General features: G+C 35.9%; 1 protein-coding gene across 1 annotated transcript in view; it reads right to left on the bottom strand.

Moving 5' to 3' along the window:
- LOC145542438 (sodium channel protein type 2 subunit alpha-like) overlaps positions 1 to 21,850 on the bottom strand; it is an 85,610-nt gene that overhangs the window by 35,844 nt on the left and 27,916 nt on the right. Inside the window, exons 9-16 of the mRNA XM_081581247.1 lie at positions 21,600 to 21,741; positions 21,252 to 21,458; positions 18,016 to 18,303; positions 13,023 to 13,370; positions 8,869 to 9,001; positions 4,279 to 4,517; positions 2,265 to 2,438; positions 33 to 389 (exon numbers count right to left, since the gene is read on the bottom strand). Of these exons, the coding sequence (XP_081437373.1) occupies positions 33 to 389; positions 2,265 to 2,438; positions 4,279 to 4,517; positions 8,869 to 9,001; positions 13,023 to 13,370; positions 18,016 to 18,303; positions 21,252 to 21,458; positions 21,600 to 21,741 (1,888 nt within the window). The remainder of the gene's footprint in view (positions 1 to 32; positions 390 to 2,264; positions 2,439 to 4,278; positions 4,518 to 8,868; positions 9,002 to 13,022; positions 13,371 to 18,015; positions 18,304 to 21,251; positions 21,459 to 21,599; positions 21,742 to 21,850) is intronic.

Genomic DNA, 21,850 nt, shown 5'->3' on the forward strand with positions numbered 1-21,850 from the left:
ACTGAAAATGAGAAAAATGTTTGACCACATACCACCAGGTTTCCAATGACCATGACCATCATGAAGACAGTAAGGCACATGGTTTGACCGGCGACCTCCATGCAGTCCCACATGGTCTCTATCCACTCTCCACACAGCACCCGGAACACAATCAGGAAGGAGTGGAAGAAGTCATGCATGTGCCAGCGAGGGAGTTCACAATCATTGGAAATCTTGCAGACACATTCTTTGTAGCTCTTACCAAAGAGCTGCATGCCGACCACGGCAAAAATGAAGACGATGATGGCCAACACCAAGGTGAGGTTACCCAGAGCCCCTACAGAATTGCCGATGATTTTAATTAGCATATTCAGGGTGGGCCAGGATTTTGCCAACTTGAAAACTCTAAGCTGAAAACAGAAACAAGGTCATTACTGCTCTGCATTTGGAAGAATCTGTATATTTGTTTATAGGGAAAATCTACAGTGTCTCAGTTTTAGGTGATGGGTTATTTGTGTGCCAAACTATTGTCTATATTTTTCATTCTGAAATAGCATATATTGTAAATAAAATAAGAATACAGTTTTTTTTTAAATTGGCATTTAAATTCCAGAATCTTACATAAGCATTTATACTATTCTTTTTGTTTTTCTGTAAGGAACTGAAATACCTAAAATTAATGGTGATTAATTAGCAGAAACGGCTTCAGAGAAGTAGAGGCTCTAGTAGAGGCTCTCATTATTTAAAAGCCCAAAGTGGATATATTTTTCAGTGTACTTGAAATATCATGTTGAAATGCACAAGTGTAAACAACATTAACACTTAAATTAGGTAAGATACAAGGGAAAAACCAACTAATTTCTTTAAATCTTAGACTTCTTTGACCTTTAGCATGTTCTAATATTAGGCTGTATTTTAAAGGAGATTTATTATATTCAAATAAGAAATATTTGGATTTGAATAAAAAGCTGTATTTTGTCAACCTTTATGTCTTCAGTGATTTAATTAATCAACTCATTATAGTGTGTAAATGGCTTGCCACCACTATGCCTGATACATTGGTTGTATTAGCTCATAAAAGCCTCTAGAGTACCATTTACCATTAAACAGCATCAGCATTTTATTTCTGATACTTCAGTAAATGTCAGGCTAAGAGTAGTGCATTATTTAATGGCAACTAAGTGACCCAAAGGAGCGAAGATAAGAACCAAAAATTTTAATTTATTCCCAGAGAATAATTAATGCAAAAGAGCCTGATATACTAAGCAAGACATTAGTGATATTATGCTTTATACCTTCCTAAACTGCATCACATTATCATAAAGACTTACTAAGCATTTTAAAAGTAGTTGCCCATCTTTACTTGTTATATAATCACTGCTAATTTTTTTTTTTAATCCTTCTAGCATCAAATTAGATCCCCAGCTAAAGACTAGGAAAGGAAATCACAGCTCTAAGGAGCTTAACAAATATTTGAAAGTAGTAAGGAAATTTCTAAACAGACTTGATCACAAATTCTTGAAACTAATCACCATTAAGGTAGGTTGCCTATAGGAATCTATCTTTACCACCTATATACAATGTCTGTTGTTTGAAAATAAATCACAAAAAGTTGGACACAACTCAAATAAACAGCGCAATAAAACATATCAAATTCTAAATGGAAGTGGGTCATGATATTTTGTCTCTTAATTTAAAAATATCCCTAAACTTATTAAATATAAAGAACAAATGAAAGATCTTTTCCTTAAAATTAAAATATTATACAGGCAACTTTTCTTAGAGAGTGGATTTGGTGACTTCCTGACCTGGCTGAAGGCACAGATGAATAGTTCTGTCCTCTTTTCTGTGCACTCTACCCAGTCCCGAGTCTTGAATTCTATGGGGGCAAAGTGGGCAACTCCATAATCTCTTAGCCTCTAGTAGAAAGAAGAGCCTATCCAAAGCCCCAGTCAAGTCCCTTATTATGATTAAGCAAACCCCATATAGCTGAGAGGTATGTATTGTGTTGTTTAATCTGATTTGGGATTATGTATGACCTCCATTTTCTCTCTTCCCATTAGCCTTGACATTCAATTACTAAGGAGAGAATTATTGGCTATTCATTTGAATTAAACTTAATCTGTGTATTAAAACTGTAATGAAGAAGAAATTACCATCTGCTTTGTTAGAAACATATTCAAACAAAATTAAAGCTATGGGAAATCTTGAAATTTTTACAAGAAAAGAATGACTACTAATTAAATTATTTATAAAAATATTATGGTTACTCTCAGTTAACTTACCAGTCGAAATGATCGGAGAACTGACAGTCCTTCCACATTTGCCAAACCAAGTTCCATTAAACTAAGGCTCACAATTAAACCATCAAAAATATTCCAGCCTTCTTGAAAGTAATAATATGGATCCATGGCAATTATCTTGAGAAACATTTCTGCTGTGAAGATCCCAGTGAAGACCTAAGTGAGAAATGTTTATTACATGAGTGAAGACTTTGAAAGCATAAACAAATATTAAGCAATTTAATTTATTCCCAACAAATCACAATTTAGTTCTGAGTTTTAAAAATTGGTTTAGACCCAGGAAATTAGTATCCTCAAGTGGTTTGTATTCAAGTTGATATTTAATTGTTTACTATAGTTAAGGTTTATCAAGTGATGAAGAATATAAGAATTAAGACAATAAAACCAATATTCTCATTTTTATATTCTTAAGTGAAAGGTTCAGGTAACTCATTGCGGTCAACACCCTGACTTTGCCTCTGATCTCCCTAGCTTTCCCAAAACTCACAAATGATTACATTTTAAGGCATTCTAACCCTAGAACCAGATTGACTGGCTTAGAAATGGTTCTATAACTCCAACCAGGTTAATGGTATTCAATACTTGGGCTTATGTTAGAAATACTAGTTAGGAGGCATACTCCTTCTGCTTAATGAGCTGTGTCGGTAGGATAGAAGTTGGTAGAACATTGCCATCAATAATATCCTGCCAGAAATGAGAGAAACGTACTGGGAAAAAGCTGGCAAGAAGCTAACTTCCAATGACATTGATTGAGAACTTGAATCTAGAAATATTAAAACCTGGAGCTTTGTCCAAATGGACTTTAGTTACTTGAAGTAATGAATTATTTTTTAAAATGTGTTTTGCTTATTTTTTCTTAAGCCCATTTGAGCTATTTCCTAATACTCATCTCCATAAAGCTTATTTTATCCCTTGCTCAATTTTATAGATAATGTTGAGGTGATTCCTACATATGTGAAAAAATTTGGACTAGGTAATATTATAGTCCTTTCCTAAAGTTCTGTGATTTGGGGGCACAGCTTAAAACAGTCTCTGAAATATCTTTTAGAGTCTCTGATACAGTGTTTAGAGCTTTCATTGCTCTGTCAATTTCTTATGGGTATAGATTCCCTCACTGTAAAATGCAGACAATCATAGTATCTACCTGAGGACTGACTTTGACCTAGAAAGAGGGATTTTATGTAAACCATTTAGCACAATGCCTGGTACAAAATAAGTGGTCAGCATATATATTGTAACTTTATCAGTTAAGACCTATATGGATTATAACAGAACAATAATGGTTACTTCAGAGTCTAAAAATATTTTGTATCATATTTCAGAATATATAATTTACTATCTATATAGAACCTGTCTATATGTTCATTTAGCAAGGTGGGAGGTTCATGAGAACTTAATAAACCTCTTATATTGATATCAATATATTTTTGTTACCTGAATTTATTCATTTTGACTTTCATTTCTATCACTCTACCATGTAACCACGAATGTTAGTACAGAATTTTAAGTAAAAAAGTATGCAAAAATTAATCATTTATAAATTTCTAAATGTATAGGACAAATTCAAACAGAAATGATAACTTCTATATGATGTTTCTTCCCTTAAAAATCCATCTTCAGGTATGAACAGATATTTCAAAATTATCTGACTTAATTTGTTTGACAAATGTAAACATGTCTGAAAGAGTCTATTCCAAATACCTGAGGAACACATCAGCATTTTACCATAGATTATGTCCCCTGTAATTCATAATGATCTTTTTAATGAATGGGCAATCTATATTTAATTCTATGTCAAACTATAAATAAAATCTTTGATTCTTTTCTACTGCTTAACTGAAGCAATATAGTTTGTTATAAAAAAGTAATGCTGAACTTTTGCTGTCCAAGTAAATATGGCCAATTAATTCATATTTAATTTGAGAGTCATATGTGAAATTCATTAAAGTAACCATAAACTCTTTCAATGAGCAGAGTAACCCTCAGTGAGCCTTACCAGGTTCCCAACTGACAGCACACTGCTAAACTGCTCCGTCATGGGATAATGCTCCATGGCCATGAAGAGGGTATTTAAAACAATGCAGATGGTGATGGCCAGGTCAACAAAAGGGTCCATCACAACCAGGTTGACAACATGTTTCACCTTTAACCATGGCTTACAGCAGTCCCAAATCAAACACATGTTAGCAAATTTATACCAGCACGGTGGGCATTTCTGTCTGGATTCTTCAAGTTCTGGAAGAAAACAGAATACTTATGAAAACTGCTTCCTCCCTTTTAAGAAGCCTTTGGTTTAAATTGAAAATGATTCTTAAAAAAATTCTGAAGTTGTTAAAAGGCATTATAGGTTAATCTGATGGTTGAGCAGGAAAGCACTGATAGACTAGCTGTCATAAAAAATGTGGAAGGGCTAGTAAACTTTACAAATGTATCTTAGTTAAACATGGTTTCCAAGATTCTATCTATAACATTAAACTATCTGATAATTATCTTCAAGGCTATCATAAATTAATGGGTAGGACTTGTGTCGAGTATACTTAAACGTCATCTATGATCCATATAGAGCATTTATATTATGACTGTCTCTCAGGAGAAGTCTTTAAAACCTTTATTAGTCATGATGAATTTCAGTTTCCTGGATCGATATGTTTTTTGGGTATTTTAATGAAAGAGTTTTGTCAGTATCACCAATCTTAAAAGTTTCTGGTTAAACCTAATTAGATATAGTATTATATATTAAACTCAGCAAGACTCTTTTTTTCCTCCGTATTTCTTAATTTAACTAAACGACACGGAAGAAGAGGAAATATCCACCCTAAGAAAGTGAGATCCTCACTTTTCACAAAATGTGACTTATGCACTATTGGTAAAATGCAAGAGGATTTTAGATGGAACATATGCATAATTAATAAATTTTCATGAAATGCACTTATTTTAATGTGTTAAAATAACAATCACACCAAACCTATGATAAAAGATTTCATATGAAAACACATTTACTTAAGAAAATAGTATAATGATTTCAAAAAGAATTTCAACTAAATAATAGGAGAGAAAAGACAGAAATGCACAGATCTTTAAGGCGATGCTCAAAATACTGAAAAAGTAAATATTGGCAAAGAATTTGGAAGAATTAGAAAGTGGGAAATTATCTACTATTTTTCTTTGGTATATTTATCTCAATCAATCATTGAGTGAGAAAAGGATAGAGTTGTTGTTTTCTGCCAATATCACACTCTATTACTTGCTCAGCCAAATGTGAAACCTGATTAGCACTGATGAGCACTAAAATTGAGGAAAAAATTCTTTGTTCATCAATAGCATAACTGACTCTGGTTGGTCAATTTAGTATTACAACTGTGGCAACTGGAATATCTCTCCAAATCTGGGACTCAATGGACATGGGTTTGGGTGGACTCTGGGAGTCGGTGATTGACAGGGAGGCCTAGCGTGCTGCGGTTGAGGGGTTTGCAAAGAGTTGGACACGACTGAGCAACTGAACTGAACTGAACTGAACTGAAGGGAATTCATACAATATACAAACACTACCATAGGTAGTGATTTTTGCTTTGCTGATAAACATTTATTACTAATTTTATAAAGTTTGTTACTTCACTAAAGTAAATTAATTTCCTGATTATTTTTCACAGAATTCCATTAGAAGCAGATTCTTCAATTGTGTCTTTAGATACTGAAATACTTTAAGTACCCAGTTTGTTTCCATTTCTCTTAATATGTAATTTTGTAAACAATAAAGAATAGTTAAGTTGTAAATCAGAAGAAAAACGTATAGTTTTTATGTGCTATTCTGTAGATGCTTTTAAGACTCCCAAATAAACTCATATTTATACTGAAGATAAAAGGACAATATCATTTACAGTAAATAACTAAAGAGAACTGAAAAAAATCTCTTTGCCTTTGTACAGTCAGCATAAGTATTTTTTAAAATGCTACTTTCAATTTAGTAGATAAGGAGAAGCAAACAGAAACTGTGTGGAAAAAAATAAGAGAAAAGTTCAAAAGGTAAAACACAGCCAGTGTTGCTCATCTTGACACCAGGAAAAAGTGGAGCCGAGTTGTTAAGTTCTAAAATAAAATCTTTCAATTATTCATGCCAAAAAGAAAAAAGAATTATCACACTTTGAAACAAAACAAAGCACTCAGGAGAGAACTACAGCCACATCTCCATTATTCCTGGGTGGGTTATCCACACTGAGACGCATTTACAACTCGGTTTAGATCTTTGCTGGCTTCCCTTAATTCCCCAGTGCTTCCACCTCACCTCCCACTGTTCCTCCCAAAGATGTGACCAGGAAATATTTCCATATGGTTTTTGCGTTTTAAAAACTTGAAAGGAAACAATTCATTTCTGTGATCTCCTACAGTGTCATTAGGTAGGAGGCTATTCACTACCCTGGACAATGGAAACTGAGCTGTAGTTCAAAAGAGGGAAAACAAAAGTTGTCAGCGTGGGTCAACAAGCCTGGTTGAAAAAAGCAAAGGTGAACTAAAACACGATTAGACTTAGAAGAAAGGATCCCCAAATAAACAGATTATGTCAACCTAAGACACTTTTCCACCATTATCAAGAACTAAAAATGACTATATTAAAGACAGTTCTAGTTGCCTGTGTGCACTATGTAGCTAACAACTAGCCTTGATTAATGCCAGGTTCAAAGTGTTTAGACATAACAGAATAAAGAAAAGTATGCTTTGCATTCTACACAACCAATGAAAAATAGAATGAAAACTCAGCCATTGTTCCTCGCAAAAATATCAAGTTAAAAGCTCTGCAGATATTGAAGCCAAACACTCAGTCTCCTGCTTCCTAAGTTACTCTTATCTCTAGGACATCATTTCACTCTAAGCAATTCCATGAGACACATATTCATGGAGGGTGATATGGGAATGTGTGCACTCATTTTTAACTCCGTATCTTAGTGGATAAGTTCAATTTTGTGGTGGTGGCTTGATGTTTTTAAGTAACTTCTTAGGTTAATTCAAACTTAATGTCATCAGTAGTGCAAATTAGTGTTAATTAAGACTTACCCTGTCTCCTTCTCTACTTCTTGCTTTAGGGAGCAGACATGCTGCTGACATCGGTAGCAGAACCACTGGCAGCTTCCTCTCAGTGGTTTTGCTATGGCAAGGAGCAGAAGACCAGAGAATCTTCAAAAGATTTACCTGGAGGGACAGGGAGGAGCAAGCTACTGGCAGCTGGGGGGGAAGAGGGAGTGCAAGCTAACGCAGGCGAGGTTGGGGAAGAACGTACTGAGTTTAATATCCCATAGAAATCAGTAAAAAGATTTCTGATATTGCATTAGGACATTACGAATGTTGGGACTGTAGTAACTGACATGGCTGTGATATATATGGCCATCTACATTGTGATATTTCCCTGGCTGTGACTCTCAGGTTCTGGGTATTGATATTAAATATCACGGGATCTTTGCATTCAGACTGGAAAATAATTATTCCAAGAATCTATCCAGTATTAAGAGAAGCTACAACTAACAGAGAAGCATGAGCACATGCTTGTGTTCTCTCTTTCTCATTCTCCGTCTTTCATTTCCCTTCCACACACCTACACACACACACACACACACACACACACACTTGGGAGGCGAAGGAAAGGGAGGGTTATAAAGTGAAAGGGAGAGAAGGGCAAAGGAGAGCAAGGGGGGATGATAGAATACATTTTATATGAAAGTATTTTCCAAGGTGAAATTGATAGTTGATGTTTGAATTCATTAACAGTACAGAAAGGCATAAACATGTGAATTAACAAAACAATGATAAGGCAACCAATAATGCTAGTTATTGACTGCCTTCTACATGCCAGGAACATAGATGTTTTATGGATGAGGTCTTATTTAGTCTTTACAACAATGTTATTCTAAACATCATTATCAACATATTACTGATGAATAAACAACTACAGAGCCACAAATAGACACACAGAGCCAATAAGTGATCACAAATCAAGCTGTCCCCAAATTCTTTATTTTGGAATTATAGCATCCAGACCTCTTAACAATATATTAACTACTCATATATAATCAGCAACTAAAGAGAAAGCTGAGATATTATTAAACTCTGATCAGAGAGAAAGGCAAAAGTAGTTTTACAAAATTTTGAAAACTTTCCTTCAAAGTGGTTAGTATTAAACCTTAATTTCCATTTTTTTCATTTATACTTCTAGTTAAATCAATGGGTTTATAGCTTGAGTCTCAAGCAGTTAATACAATTCAACTGTGTTAGTATCACTATAAAAATAAACATTTATCATTACATTCCTTTTGATGTCATGCACATGACAAACTTCAACAGTTTAGGAACTTAATCTACCAAGGTTATATTCCAGGTATACCTTGAGTTTGCAGTAGCTTCCTGGAGGCTAAATGTAAAAATCTATATGAGACAACAGAATCCATGTATTGCATGTGGATTTTACTTTTATTTAGTAAAAGAAATAATAATATTGTGGTATCAGTTCAGGAAGAATTTAACTCAGAATTTATGAAAGTTTTTTATCACCATTACCAAAGATCCACCAAGTAACTGTACTGTAAGACTTTTGACATACCTTCCATGGTGTTGGTCAAAATACTAGCCATACTCATTGCTCTTTGCCTTGCTGTAGGATCTTCCAAAAGATCCATGGAAACATGATAAGAACTGGACCGTCTCTTTCTTATTTCTGTTTCAGTAGTTGTGCCCTAAAAATAAAATTTCATATGAAATAACTATTATTTTTAAAGGGCAGCAAAACCCAAAGTGTTCACTCAATAGGTGTTATTTAGCTAAATATTCACTATGCTTTGTCAGATATAAATAGCTCACTAAGACATTGCTAGAATCATCATTCTTGGGAAGAGTTTGAAAGCCCATCATATTCTCAGCATTCAGGGATGCCTGGGTTTGTGATCAAGATGGACTTTTCTAATTCCTCCATCTTGGAGCTTTGGGCTGGAGGAATCTTGCTTCTTACAGGATAGATAACCTTTTAGCATTTCAGTCAATCCTATCTAGAATTTTAAACTGAAGCATATTACTCCTTGATTTACTCACATGTTATTAGATCTTTATATATATTCATGTGGTTTAATGAATGAAGAGAACTTTACAGGTTTCCCTAATATGCATCAGTAGTAGCTCTCCTAAAGTGTGAATTCCATATTAAAATGCTTCTGTTCATTATAGACAGGTACAGATACAGGACTGCACGTATGATTTTGCATAGAGCAGATGGGACTATATGACCTTTAAGCAACCCCATTTTTTACCTTCACACTTTGCCTTTCCCTGATGAGGCTAAATATTTTCACTTCTAAGAGACAACTTTTTGATTTAAAAAGCTTTGTTTCAAGAGGGTTTGTTTTTTCTCATGAATTTTACTTTTCTTTCATAGTAAAATTAATTTCAGGGTGACCTAAATGAATGTTCATCCTCATTAATGACAATCCTATTAATGGAGTGGAAACTCTGCTTTTGACTATGTATGTATTAGAGGTAACAAGGTTAATAAAATAATGTTAATTACTGATAGCACAATAAAGTAGGTGAGCAGGACTCATATTGCTGTTTTATAAATAAGGAAAATCCTCAGAAGAATAAAAGTGACTTTTTCTTTATTATTAGCACTCTGACTTGCACTAGAAATGCTTGAGTGTTGCCCTTTTTTTCTCCTGTGATCGCTAACTTCGTTGTTTGAACTCTTGAAGTAGGAATAAATTTCTGCCCATAATTAAATTCTGGTGAGTTTATTTTGGAATAGAAAAGAATCAATTCATTATATCATTGCTAAAAATCAAAGATCCCCCATTATGATGTCTTGCCTTAAATTAGAGTTTCAATGCCAAGGATGGGTTCTCTTGTAAGTGTAAGATAAAGTTATTTAGTTTAATTATTATTTAGTTAATTATTAAGAATATAACATCCTATTAATGTTGCATCAGAACTGAAAATATTTTGCCTCATCAGAGAAAGTCAAAGTTTGGAGGAAAAAAAAAATGGGGTCACTTAAAGGCCATCTAGTCCCTTCTGCTCTACACAAAATCATATATGTTATCCGATATGTGTCTAATTTTTAGTGCTAGATTTCAAACTCTCTAATGATATTATCAAGGAAATTCTTTCTTAAATTAAATTGCTTCAATTGAACTAATGTGAAAGTTCAGGATATTGTGTGCTCTGGAAGGTAGCATTTGCCCACAGCTGTTTATTTTCTGTTCTTCTTTCTCTCTGCAGTCTTGCAAAACAACATCTTTGGTCTGCCTCTGCAGCTCCTGCTATACCATGGTGTGGTGCCCTGCCTCACAGCACTTGATTTCAACACTGAAGGACGGACACCAAGCAGCAGGAAACAGATACTAAACTAGGAGATAGGTGGCTCAGCTGGTAAAGCGTCTGCCTGCAATGCAGGAGACCCAGGTTCAATCCCAGGGTCAGGAAGATCCCCTGGAGAAGGAAATGGCAACCCACTCCAGTACTCTTGTCTGAGACATTCCATGGACAGAGGAGTCTGGCGGGCTACAGTCCATGGGGTCGCAAAGAGTCGGACACGACTAAACTAGGCTTTGTTTAAACTGCCCGAATTTACCTTCAGAGATTTATTCTACCCTCTGTGATAGGACAGGAGTGATAATTATTGATAAACGCTAAATATTTTCTGATGGACTGAAATTCTCTTGCATTTATGTAAAGAAGTTGTAGATTTATTTTTGTGTCCTCAATTAACATTTATCAAGATCAGAAATACTCATACTTCATTATGTGTAAGAACCATGTGGGATGCTTTCAAGAAAGAAGAAATCACTGATTCCTGGCCTTTTGGTCTGGGTCTGAGTAAATCTGAGTGGGCCCAGAAATCTTCATTTCTTTCTTTAAACCACTTTTGTGAAGTATTATCAACATGTAAAAAGCTATGTATACTTCACGCTCACAACTTGATGAGTTTAAGGATAAGTATATACCTGTGAACCATCACCACTATCAGTTCATAAACATTTCCATCACCTTCTACAATTTCCTTCCACCAGTTTATCATTGTTGCTGCTGCTATTTGGGTTGAGAACACAGCATAAGATCTATCTTCTTAGCAAATTTTAAGTTTACAATTCAGTATTCTTAGCTCTAGGCACTATGCCATACGGTAGATCTCCAGAACTTATTTATCTTGCATAACTGAAACACTGGACCCTTTGGTTATCAAACTCAGAGAAGCAGAGGAGAATGATGGCTGCCAGGGGTAGAGGGAGGCAGAAATGAAGAATCTCCATTTTAAGAAGTATCCCAGGGAATTCTGAGACAAGTAGTCCAATGACAAAATATATCTTGAGAAACACTGGGTAAAAATGAAAGTGGTTGTTTCCTTAACCATCTCTTCTTTCCATTTAAGAAAATTTAAAGAAAATTAGTGGGAGGTAATATTGCAATATGGACAGAATGTAGGTTCAGTAGCCAGCACATATAGGGTCAAATCCTAGCTCCATCATGCACAGGCCTCAGTTTCCTCTCTGTAAAATGGAGATAATATTAATAACTATGATAAAGTATTGTTGTGAGGACTAAATGAATTAATGCAAGTAAAGTGTTCTGGACACTGTCTGGTACATAGTTAGGCATGATTATTTTTTAAGAGAAGTTGACATTCCTTTTGCATTTTTCCAGGTTCTTTCACAATAAAGTTCTATTTTTATTCATGATTTGATCTGATTCTAGGATACTTGAATATCTCTCTTGGAGAAGTGGTGGGGAGAGGCCAGACAAAAAAAGTAAAGATGATCAATGGCTGTTTCTATAATCCAAGATAAGAAGTTCTTCTATTGGGTGACTGAAAGCTGATTCCATATGATTTTAATGTGGCTGACAGAGCTCATCCAACTAGAATGAGTAAAATTTTGCAAAAAAAAAAAAATCATAGAAAGAAGAATTTAATATGATTTGGTAAAATATAAAGTACAACCAAATTGCTAGAATATTTTTATACTGGCAAATGAAATCTTATTTAATACCAAAGTTAAAAAGCACTTATGTTTTACAAAGGAAATGTCAATAATATATCCCAGTGTCTGGTATTTAGCTGAAACTAAATTCCACTAAGTTCCAAATGCATGATTTATGGCCATTATGTTTATTAAAAAACTCAGGACAGTAATATAAAAATTGAAATCTGCTCTAACAGTTATAACACATTACTTTACCAAGTACTTCGATTGGCTTCTTTACCATATAAATGTACGATGGTCATTGATTGGGAGCTAAAATGTTATAGCACCCTGACCTGCCAAGAGGAAGAACGTTGTGTTGCAGAATTTAGATGCATTTAGTAATACTATCTACTTCAAGTGCAAGTATCAAGTTCTCCTTCTAAAGGATTAGAAATAACAAGATCCTTAAGATGGGTATTTATATCATTTATTGCACTTATTTTGCTTATATTAATTAAAAATAATGCACGATAAATTATTGCTATATTTTTGGCAAGTTTGATACTGTGGTAATAATGATGGAGGTCTTCTGATTATAGTCTATGAGATCCAACCTATGTTTTTAATTCATTTGTAGAAAAGTCTGAAAGGAACAATTTGACAAAATAAGTTCATAACTTGACTGAACTGACCCTTGGCCTTTGAAGAGTAGACTCACTAAAATTCATACAGGTGGAAATAGAAAACCATTCCTGCCTGCACCAGCCACACCTCCCTTCCCAACAGCTGCAGGTTTCACTGGTCTCACCTCTGGCAGGAGCTGCCCAGCAGGAGATGTGAGGGCAGAAGGGCCCCCGACCAGGGAGACCACTCCGTTGCAGTCCACAGCGCTGTGCATCTTCCCGTTCACGGGCAGAATGGGGAGCACCCTGGAGGCACGGCTGGCCTGGCTGACGTTGCTGTGGCGCCGCTCCCCATGTCTGTGCGGCACAAACAGAGAGTCTCTTCTGCTGTCATTGTCTTCAAAGGTGCTGTGCTCGTCATCCGCAAAATCATTCTCAGAGCCAATATCCTTGGCTCGGCCTCTGAAGCTGAAAAGGCTCGCCCTACTGTTGCGTCTTGGAGAGAACAGGGAGCCACGGATGCTCAGTAACGACTATCAACAACAAGGAAGGAAACAAAAAACCAGATGAACAGAATTAAGTGTTCTGGAAAATATGAGCCAGGACTCATCGTTTCATAGCTGCTGACTTACCTAAGATAAGGCATTGGATGGATGTGGTCAAGGGCTTATGTGGTAACTGCTGGTGGCATTCTGGAACTTTCTCCCGGGTTCAGCTCTTTTATTTTGCTTTCCCTGTTTCTTCCTTTCTTCATTTTCATCTTCTGAGCTCTGATTTTTCTGTTATTTTCTTCTACATTACGCATGACTTCAGAGAGTCTGAAGTACTCCTAAAGACTGTTTTGTTTCATTTCTGGCACTCGGAACTGAAATCTTTACTAAACTCTTCTCTACAAACTGTTCTTATTTAACAATCCAATGGAGAGCAATTAAGTACACAACTACATTTGGTTCCTTTGAAGCCAAAACTACACCAGTAAGAGTGCACTAGTGACCACATGACCACACCCCAATGCAGATCTCATCACAGAGAAAAATGAAATCAATCTTGCTAGTAGGTCTGTTTAATTATAGTAACAAGGAGCAATTTCTCCCCTTCTCCTTGCATATTTTATAACAGTCTTCATGAATAATTTAAACAAATCAAACCAAAAAACCAAACTGAAAGACTGTATGATTCATTCCCTGATTTTCACTCTTCTGTCTGTCTCAAGAAATCTGAAGAGCACCATATTTACAAAAACCTGGTTTTCAGTAAGTGTCTGGTCACAATCATTTGACAATTTTCTAGATGGCTACAATGTCACCGGCATCATTCAGTTTACTTTGATTCTCAAGCACAGTAGCATTGAGCACAATGAATCATTTGCTGTTTACTACTAGTCCACTTTTACAACTTCACTCTAGGGAGCACTTGTTTCTGCTTCTCCAATATCCATTTGTCCTTTGTCTGTGGACAGTACCCTGATTATCTTCAAGAAATGCTCTCTGGCAAGACCATGATCCAGGTCTAGCCAATGAGTATATTCCATGCCTCTGGCCATGGATCCTGGTTTAAAAATGTGTAGGGGACTCTGCATGGTGCACTGACAGTCACCAATTTCTTTTGCAGTTGAAAGGGGTGCATTTTTTATTGAGGTTGCTAAAAACCACTGACTATAAGTTCGGAGCCATGGTGGGCATCTTACCACCATATTGGAGGAATCTGTAGATGTGGAGAGATACTTCACCCTGGTAACATGTTTGAGCCCTTGAGTCCAGCTGTGCCTAAAGCTACTCATCGATATTATTTACAGTATCTAATTCTCTTTTTTGCTTAAGTTGGCTTAAGTTGGATTTCCATGATTATTAATAGAATACTAACTCATCATTTAAACATTACTAGTTTCATCTTTTTATCGCCTAAGGATTTAAAGCTAACTAAAATTATTTTGCACCTATATATATTCTACATTCCCTGACTAATAAGTATTCACTTAATTTTATTTTCAGCTAAAGAATGATTTTCTCAGTGACACCTATGAACATCTATAAAATGTCTGTAATCTTTAAATACTATCTTATATTGTGTGATCTTAGTCATTATTTACAGAAAGAAACACATCTAAGAATACTGATCTACTCTCCCAGAAGAACTTATTTCTTCTTTTCCTATACTCATGTTTTTTCATCCTATTATCAACTTCATTAGTAAGATAATTCATTTCCTTTATTATTCCCATATGAATATTTTTAAAACTTCTCTTACACTATCCGATTTCTTTCATGTCTCCTTTCTCTAGTCACAAGGGACTTTAAATTAGATATAAGGACATAATATCTACAGAATTTGTGACCTACTGGTCATCATTACCTCAGAAAGAAAGCCAGACAATAAATGCTTGACAATAGGAAATAAAGCAGAAATTATGTATATGTACCACTCTTAGTAACAGTTTATATTTTTATACTACAAGTACTGCCCTCAATTAGTGTCAGTAGATGGTTTGGAGAGAAATAAGTTATAAAATTAGACACAATGTCTCTCAAAGTTCAAAGGTGAATTATGCCACACAAGGGCATAGTTTACATGTGGCAGCTATATGAAAAATGATTGTTCTCCATGTGTTAGCCTCAAGTACCACTGCTTATATTAATTATATAAATCTATAGCAATCAAATGTCCTGTTACAAATAGAGGATGGATGGACAGTAAAAAAAATCTGCCATAATAAGTGGATCTTTGGCTTATCACAAATACAGAGGGAAATAATAACTTTAGAAGGCCAACAGTATCTTATAAAGGCTTTAAAAATAAAATATCCAGATTGTCTTGAGCTGTGGTTAGAAGCTGAACTCTTGACTTCCTTCTTTCCCCTATTCCACACTAACAAGTCTTATGAAGTCTAAAAAGTATTTCATACAATCCACTTACTCTGAGGAAATTATAATCCAGTGGTAAAAGTATATACTGTATTTTTTCAATATGAAAATAGCAATGGTTACCAATACAATTGCCTATCATGTTCCTATAAAACAATAGTTTTTAATACATTTGGGCCTTGTGCCCTTGCAAAACCTAGCAAAAACTATGACCCTTCACCACTGTACCCAGGCTCACTATTTTCAGTATTACTTACAAGGTCTTGCAAAGTGAAATTAGTATGACTTCAACATCCCTGCCTTCTTTCCCCTCCTTCTCTTTCTCCCTCTTTGTATCTTCATCTTCTTAATTAGTTGCTTGATTACTTCTTTATCAGATACAAATCTTCAGTTCTATTTTTGTACAAATACCACTTCAGAAACAAATATCCATTTGAGCCAGATATTACATGTTGTATAAGTCAGTCATCACCTATGATACCCAACTAGTTAGGAAGCAGAAGTTTTAAGAAGATGGTATGGGGAAAACGTTACATCTTTGGACAACATGTACAGAAAAAGGTGGGCTAGAACCTAACATTTTCAGACTTTACTGTTCTGTCTAGAATTAGTTCTATCGGACTCGAGATAAAGCATACTGGGGTAACTCTCTGTGGTATCTGGTATCTAGTTTGCAGTTTCAAATTTTGGTAGTTTTTCCTCAGCTAACTTATTTCCCTTCTTTTCTCCCTCTCTCCTTTCCCTCTTCCCTTCCTTCAAAACAAACAATACTCTAAAATGGAGATTTTATTTTTTACTTTCACATTTATTGAGATTCATGTCTCCACTAATGGAATCATAATGATTATGACAACAACATGAACAATGCCGATACTTATTTTAAAACAGATTCTACTTCAAATTTGAATTCAACTGCACTAATCCTTTCATTTAGCATATCTCATAATGTTACTGAGACTTGGAGTGAATCAGGCTGACCTATAAAAATTATATACATATTAAACATAAGGTTATGTGAGACTGTGGATACAAAGAACATATGTAATCCTAAATATACATATCTTTTAAATGAAATCAAACTGCACATTTTCTCATCAGTTTCTTGAGACCTTTTTAAAAATATTCTTTCTAGTCAGCCTAATACAGCAGAAAGTTCAAGGGTTTCAGTGTCAGGCCAACTGTGAATGCCACTTCAACCTTTAATAACTATATGACATATAGTTTAATAACTATATGACATTGGGTAATTATTTAACTTCATTGAGCCTAAAAAGAAGTGAAAACAGTCATATTCAGGGTTTTTAACATTAATTACAGTAGAAGAAGAAGAATGCCAAACACAAAACAGGCACCCAACAAAGAATACCACCCCTCCCCTTGTCTTCACATCTGCAGATTGGGGATGAGGATGGCAGTACCCCCTAGGCCGGCAGTGAGTGGCCTCAATAAGTTTATACTATACGAAGCAATGCACCATGTAAGTGTTAGCCATTATCATTGCTTTCAGTGTTCAAATTGTTACTGTTAATTGTATGGACATGAAGTTTTTCAGTACCGAAAACCTGTAATTCTTTTGGTAATTTTAAAAACAATTAATGATCCTAAATTTAAAAGTTACAGCAGCTGGTGTTGGTATATAAGCCAGAAGCATCTAGATAGCATTTTCTGCACTATATAAGTCAACATATTATTTTCATTCAAGTCTCCTTAAACACGAGACACAGGTAATCAAGTGCAATTAAACACAATTGTTTATTTAGTATCATAGATCTTCCTCAGTGCACATCTACCTAAAATTTTTGATGACACTTGTAGAAAAATGATGCTCCGGTTTCCCTTGAAACAAGAACACAAAGAATACATTCCTCAGATGAAGTTGGCAGGTGGATGGGAACAACTGCACAGATGGTCTGAGAGAATCCACTCTTCAGTTCTAGGAAGCTGCCACTCAGAAAACCGACAGTTCACTGGGTCCCGGCACCACAGCTAAGAAGGGACGGGAACCATCTGCTGATTATTCCTCAGGTGGAAAATTGCCCTGAGATGCTTACCAGTCTTTAGGGAAATCTCAAAATCACAAGCCTTCCCAACTGCAGTGGGCTATATGCTCTAAAAATGCTTTCCTGGAATTCCAAAAAGTTGCAAAGCTCACAAATTCCTTGAGGTGATAACCAAAACTTATTCATCAATCATTACCATTCTGAAAGTATCGTGCCATCAAGGAGGAAAGCAGTTTTATCTCTAACCAAATTCTGGCATATTTTAGATACATGTGTTTGCTATAACAAATGCAATTTATATAATATAATATGTTTACCTGATGTGGAGAGGAAAACCTCTTTTCATATGTCAGCCTGCTTCCTTCTAAGGAAAACCGGAAACCTTTTCTTCTTATGCTGTCTTCAGATTCAGATTTGTGGACCCCTTCTTCCTTTTCTTCTTCTCCAGACTGTTCTTTCTGTTTCTTCTTCTTCCTTCTGTTTTTCAGCTCTTTTTCACTCTTGGAGCTCAACTTTGATGCTACTGAAGAACTCTCTGAGAAAACCCCGATCCCACCAGCACCACTGAAGTCTCTTGATTCAGCCGAAGCTGCTGCAGCTGCTGCCTAGAAGGGTCCAAGGGAAATGGCAGTTGCATATAAACTTTGAAAAACTCTATCCATGTTCCTGCTTCACTTATCTTTGGTATCATGAATATGTGACTTTTAAAAATGATTCTTCATTCTAATATGTATTTTGGAAAACAGCTCATGTATTGTCATTGTCAGGCTTCCCAGGTAGTGCTAGTGGTAAAATTCCCACCTACCAATGTAAGAGATATACAGGTTCAATCCCTGGGTTGGGAAGATCCCCTGGAGGAGCACATGGCAACCCACTTCTGTATTCTTGCCTGGAGAATCCTACAGACAGAGGAGCCTGGCAGGCTACAGTCCATAGAGTCGCAAAGAGACAGACATGACTAAAGCGACTTAGCACACACACACATTATCATTAAACCAATTAAAGAATTAAAATTAAGAGAAAAGTGAAATATGACACATGTGACTTCAAGGAAGATCTTCAAGCTGTGGCTTCACACTACACATTCTAATTATCTAATAAAATGCATAAGACACTCAAATATCATAAAGATTTTTTCTATTATTTAAACAAGGTCATAAGAAGCAAATAATTGAAGAACTAAAGGTTTCCTATTTTAACCTGATCTAGCAAAAAAGCAAGAGAGTTCCAGAAAAACATCTATTTCTGCTTTATTGACTATGCCAAAGCCTTTGACTCTGTGGATCACAATAAACTGTGGAAAATTCTGAAAGAGATGGGAATACCAGACCATCTGACTTGTCTCTTGAGAAACCTGTATGCAGGTCAGGAAGCAACAGTTAGTTTAGAACTGGACATGGAACTACAGACTGGTTCCAAATAGGAAAAGGAGCACGTCAAGGCTGTATCTTGTCACCCTGCTTATTTAACTTATATGCAGAGTACATCATGAGAAACGCTGGGCTGGAAGAAACACAAGCTGGAATCAAGATTGCCGGGAGAAATATCAATAACCTCAGATATGCAGATGACACCACCCTTATGGCAGAAAGTGAAGAAGAACTAAAGAGACTCTTGATGAAAGTGAAAGAGGAGAGTGAAAAAGTTGGCTTAAAGCTCAACATTCAGAAAACTAAAATCATGACATCTGGTCCCATCACTTCATGGGAAATAGATGGCAAACAGTGGAAACAGTGTCAGACTTTATATTTTTGGGCTCCAAAATCACTGCTGATGGTGATTGCAGCCGTGAAATTAAAAGACGCTTACTCCTTGGAAGGAAGGTTATGACCAACCTAGATAGCATATTTAAAAGCAGAGACATTACTTTGCCAACAAAGGTCCATCTAGTCAAGGCTATGGTTTTTCCAGTAGTCATGTATGGATCTGAGAGTTGGACTGTAAAGGAAGCTGAGTGCCCAAGGCTTGATGCTTTTGAACTGTGGTGTTGTAGAAGACTCTTGAGAGCCCCTTGGACTGCAAGGAGATCCAACCCATCCATCCTAAAGGAAATCAGTCCTGGGTGTTCATTGGAAGGACTGATGTTGAAGCTGAAATTCCAATACTTTGGCCACCTCATGCGAAGGAGTTGACTCATTGGAAAAGATCCTAATTCTGGGAAGGATTGGGGGCAGGAGGAGAAGGGGATGACAGAGGATGAGATGGTTGGATGGCATCACCGACTCGATGGACATGGGTTTGGGTAAACTCCGGGAATTGGTGATGGACAGGGAGGCCTGGAGTGTGGCGATTCATGGGGTCACAAAGAGTCGGACATGACTGAGCAACTGAACTGAACTGAACTGAGCACATTTTCACTTGACAATGATTTTTAGTACCAGTATAAATTATTAAATTTAATTCAGTCAAGTATTTTGTTTTAATAAACCTTTTTTTCTCCTTGACTTAAAATGATTATTTCACTAAGAAATGTACAACGAAAACAAATTAGAGACTGTATATAAGAAAATCCCCAATCATGGCATCTGAGTGAATTTATAAATTACAACAGTACAATTATTGGAAAGATAAAGTGCTCGATATTTTTGCTGCTATTCCAGTATAATTTTATTGATCTGATCTTTATTACATATTGAGGATACTCAGTGTTAAAAAGGCACTGTACTGTACATTCAATAAAAATGAATACTGGCGATTGTATTAACAACATTGTCAAGCACATATAATTAGAGAAATTATTTTGAAACTTCATCAAGTTCGAATTATAAGATTTACAGGATAGTGGGCACAGAATGTAATGATTTAGCATGTTTATATACCAGTGTTTTCTTTATGCAATCCACAAACTTGCATTTGAACTCTTTAAATAGAAAATAAATATTAAATAGGTCTTTGTCTTTTTTTCCAGATTCTATAAAATAATCTTCTCAGTTTGACCCAGGTTTTCTGACCTTTCCCACCTCTAGTGACACTAAGGAAAAAACAACCAGAACTGAATTCTGCTTCTCCAGAAGATTAAGAAAATAGTTCAACCGAAGGCACGTAGGTATAACTATTTTGTGAGCTTGAGTGAATGAAGAGTCACAAGGGAGAAAAAAATGCCAATAAACTCATTATAATTTGCCATGTTTCGATGCCATTACTATAGTTAACTGATCATGTTGGTGGTTCAGTCACATCTGACTCTTTGCGACTCCATGCATTGTAGACTGCCAGGCTCCGCTATCCATGGGATTCTCCAGGCAAGAATACAGGAGTGGGCAGCCATTCCCTTCTCCAGCATTATCTTCCCAGCCCAGGGATCAAATCCATGTCTCTGGCATTGCAGGTGGATTCTTTACAGTCTGAGCCACCAGGGAAGCCCAAGTAATCATCAAAATAAAAGCATAAGTCTCTAATTACCAAATAGGCTCCAAACACTTATTAAACACACACGGCATGTTTCTAATGTCAGTTATCACTGCTGATTTTGTGTGTTTAAATGTCTCTGATCTTGACAATTTGGTCAGAGGATGGAGATAAACACAAAAGTGCTCGATACTTGCTACTATACCTGAGCTTCTTCTTGTTGCTTTTTAAGCTGTTCAAGCATCTGCTGAAATTCAGCTTCTTTCTGTTCAGCCTCTTCCAGCGTTGCCTGATTCTGTTCTTCATAGGCCATGGCCACCACAGCCAGGATCAAATTGATTAGATAGAAGGAGCCCAAGAAAATGACCAGCACGAAAAATATCATGTATGTTTTCCCAGCAGCACGTAGTGTCTGCAAAAATGGAAGAGATATTTTATTAAATTTTATACAAAATGTTACAAGCATGCACTCTCAGTAATAAAGTATTTTATAGCAGTTCTCTTGATCTCAGTAGTTCATGCTTCCCAGAAGAATCATTTTATCTGTTCTCACCAGTTGATAAAGGTTTTCCCAGAAGTCTTGAGTCATGAGACGAAATAAGGACAGGAAAGCCCAGCTAAAGGTGTCAAAGCTTGTGTAGCCATAGTTGGGGTTTCGACCAGCCTTCACACAGATGTATCCTTCTGGACACTGGCTGTGATTAGGTGAAAAGAAAGAGGGAACATCAGTCACTGCAAGTTGGATGGCTGGCTTTCATGTTTTTATAGACACTGATGTCTATTTTATGCAACACAAGAAAAAGC

This window comes from Giraffa tippelskirchi, chromosome 3 (assembly GCF_054371585.1).
Source record: "Giraffa tippelskirchi isolate mGirTip1 chromosome 3, T2T-mGirTip1v1.2.pri, whole genome shotgun sequence".
In the NCBI taxonomy this organism is placed as follows: Eukaryota; Metazoa; Chordata; class Mammalia; order Artiodactyla; family Giraffidae; genus Giraffa; species Giraffa tippelskirchi.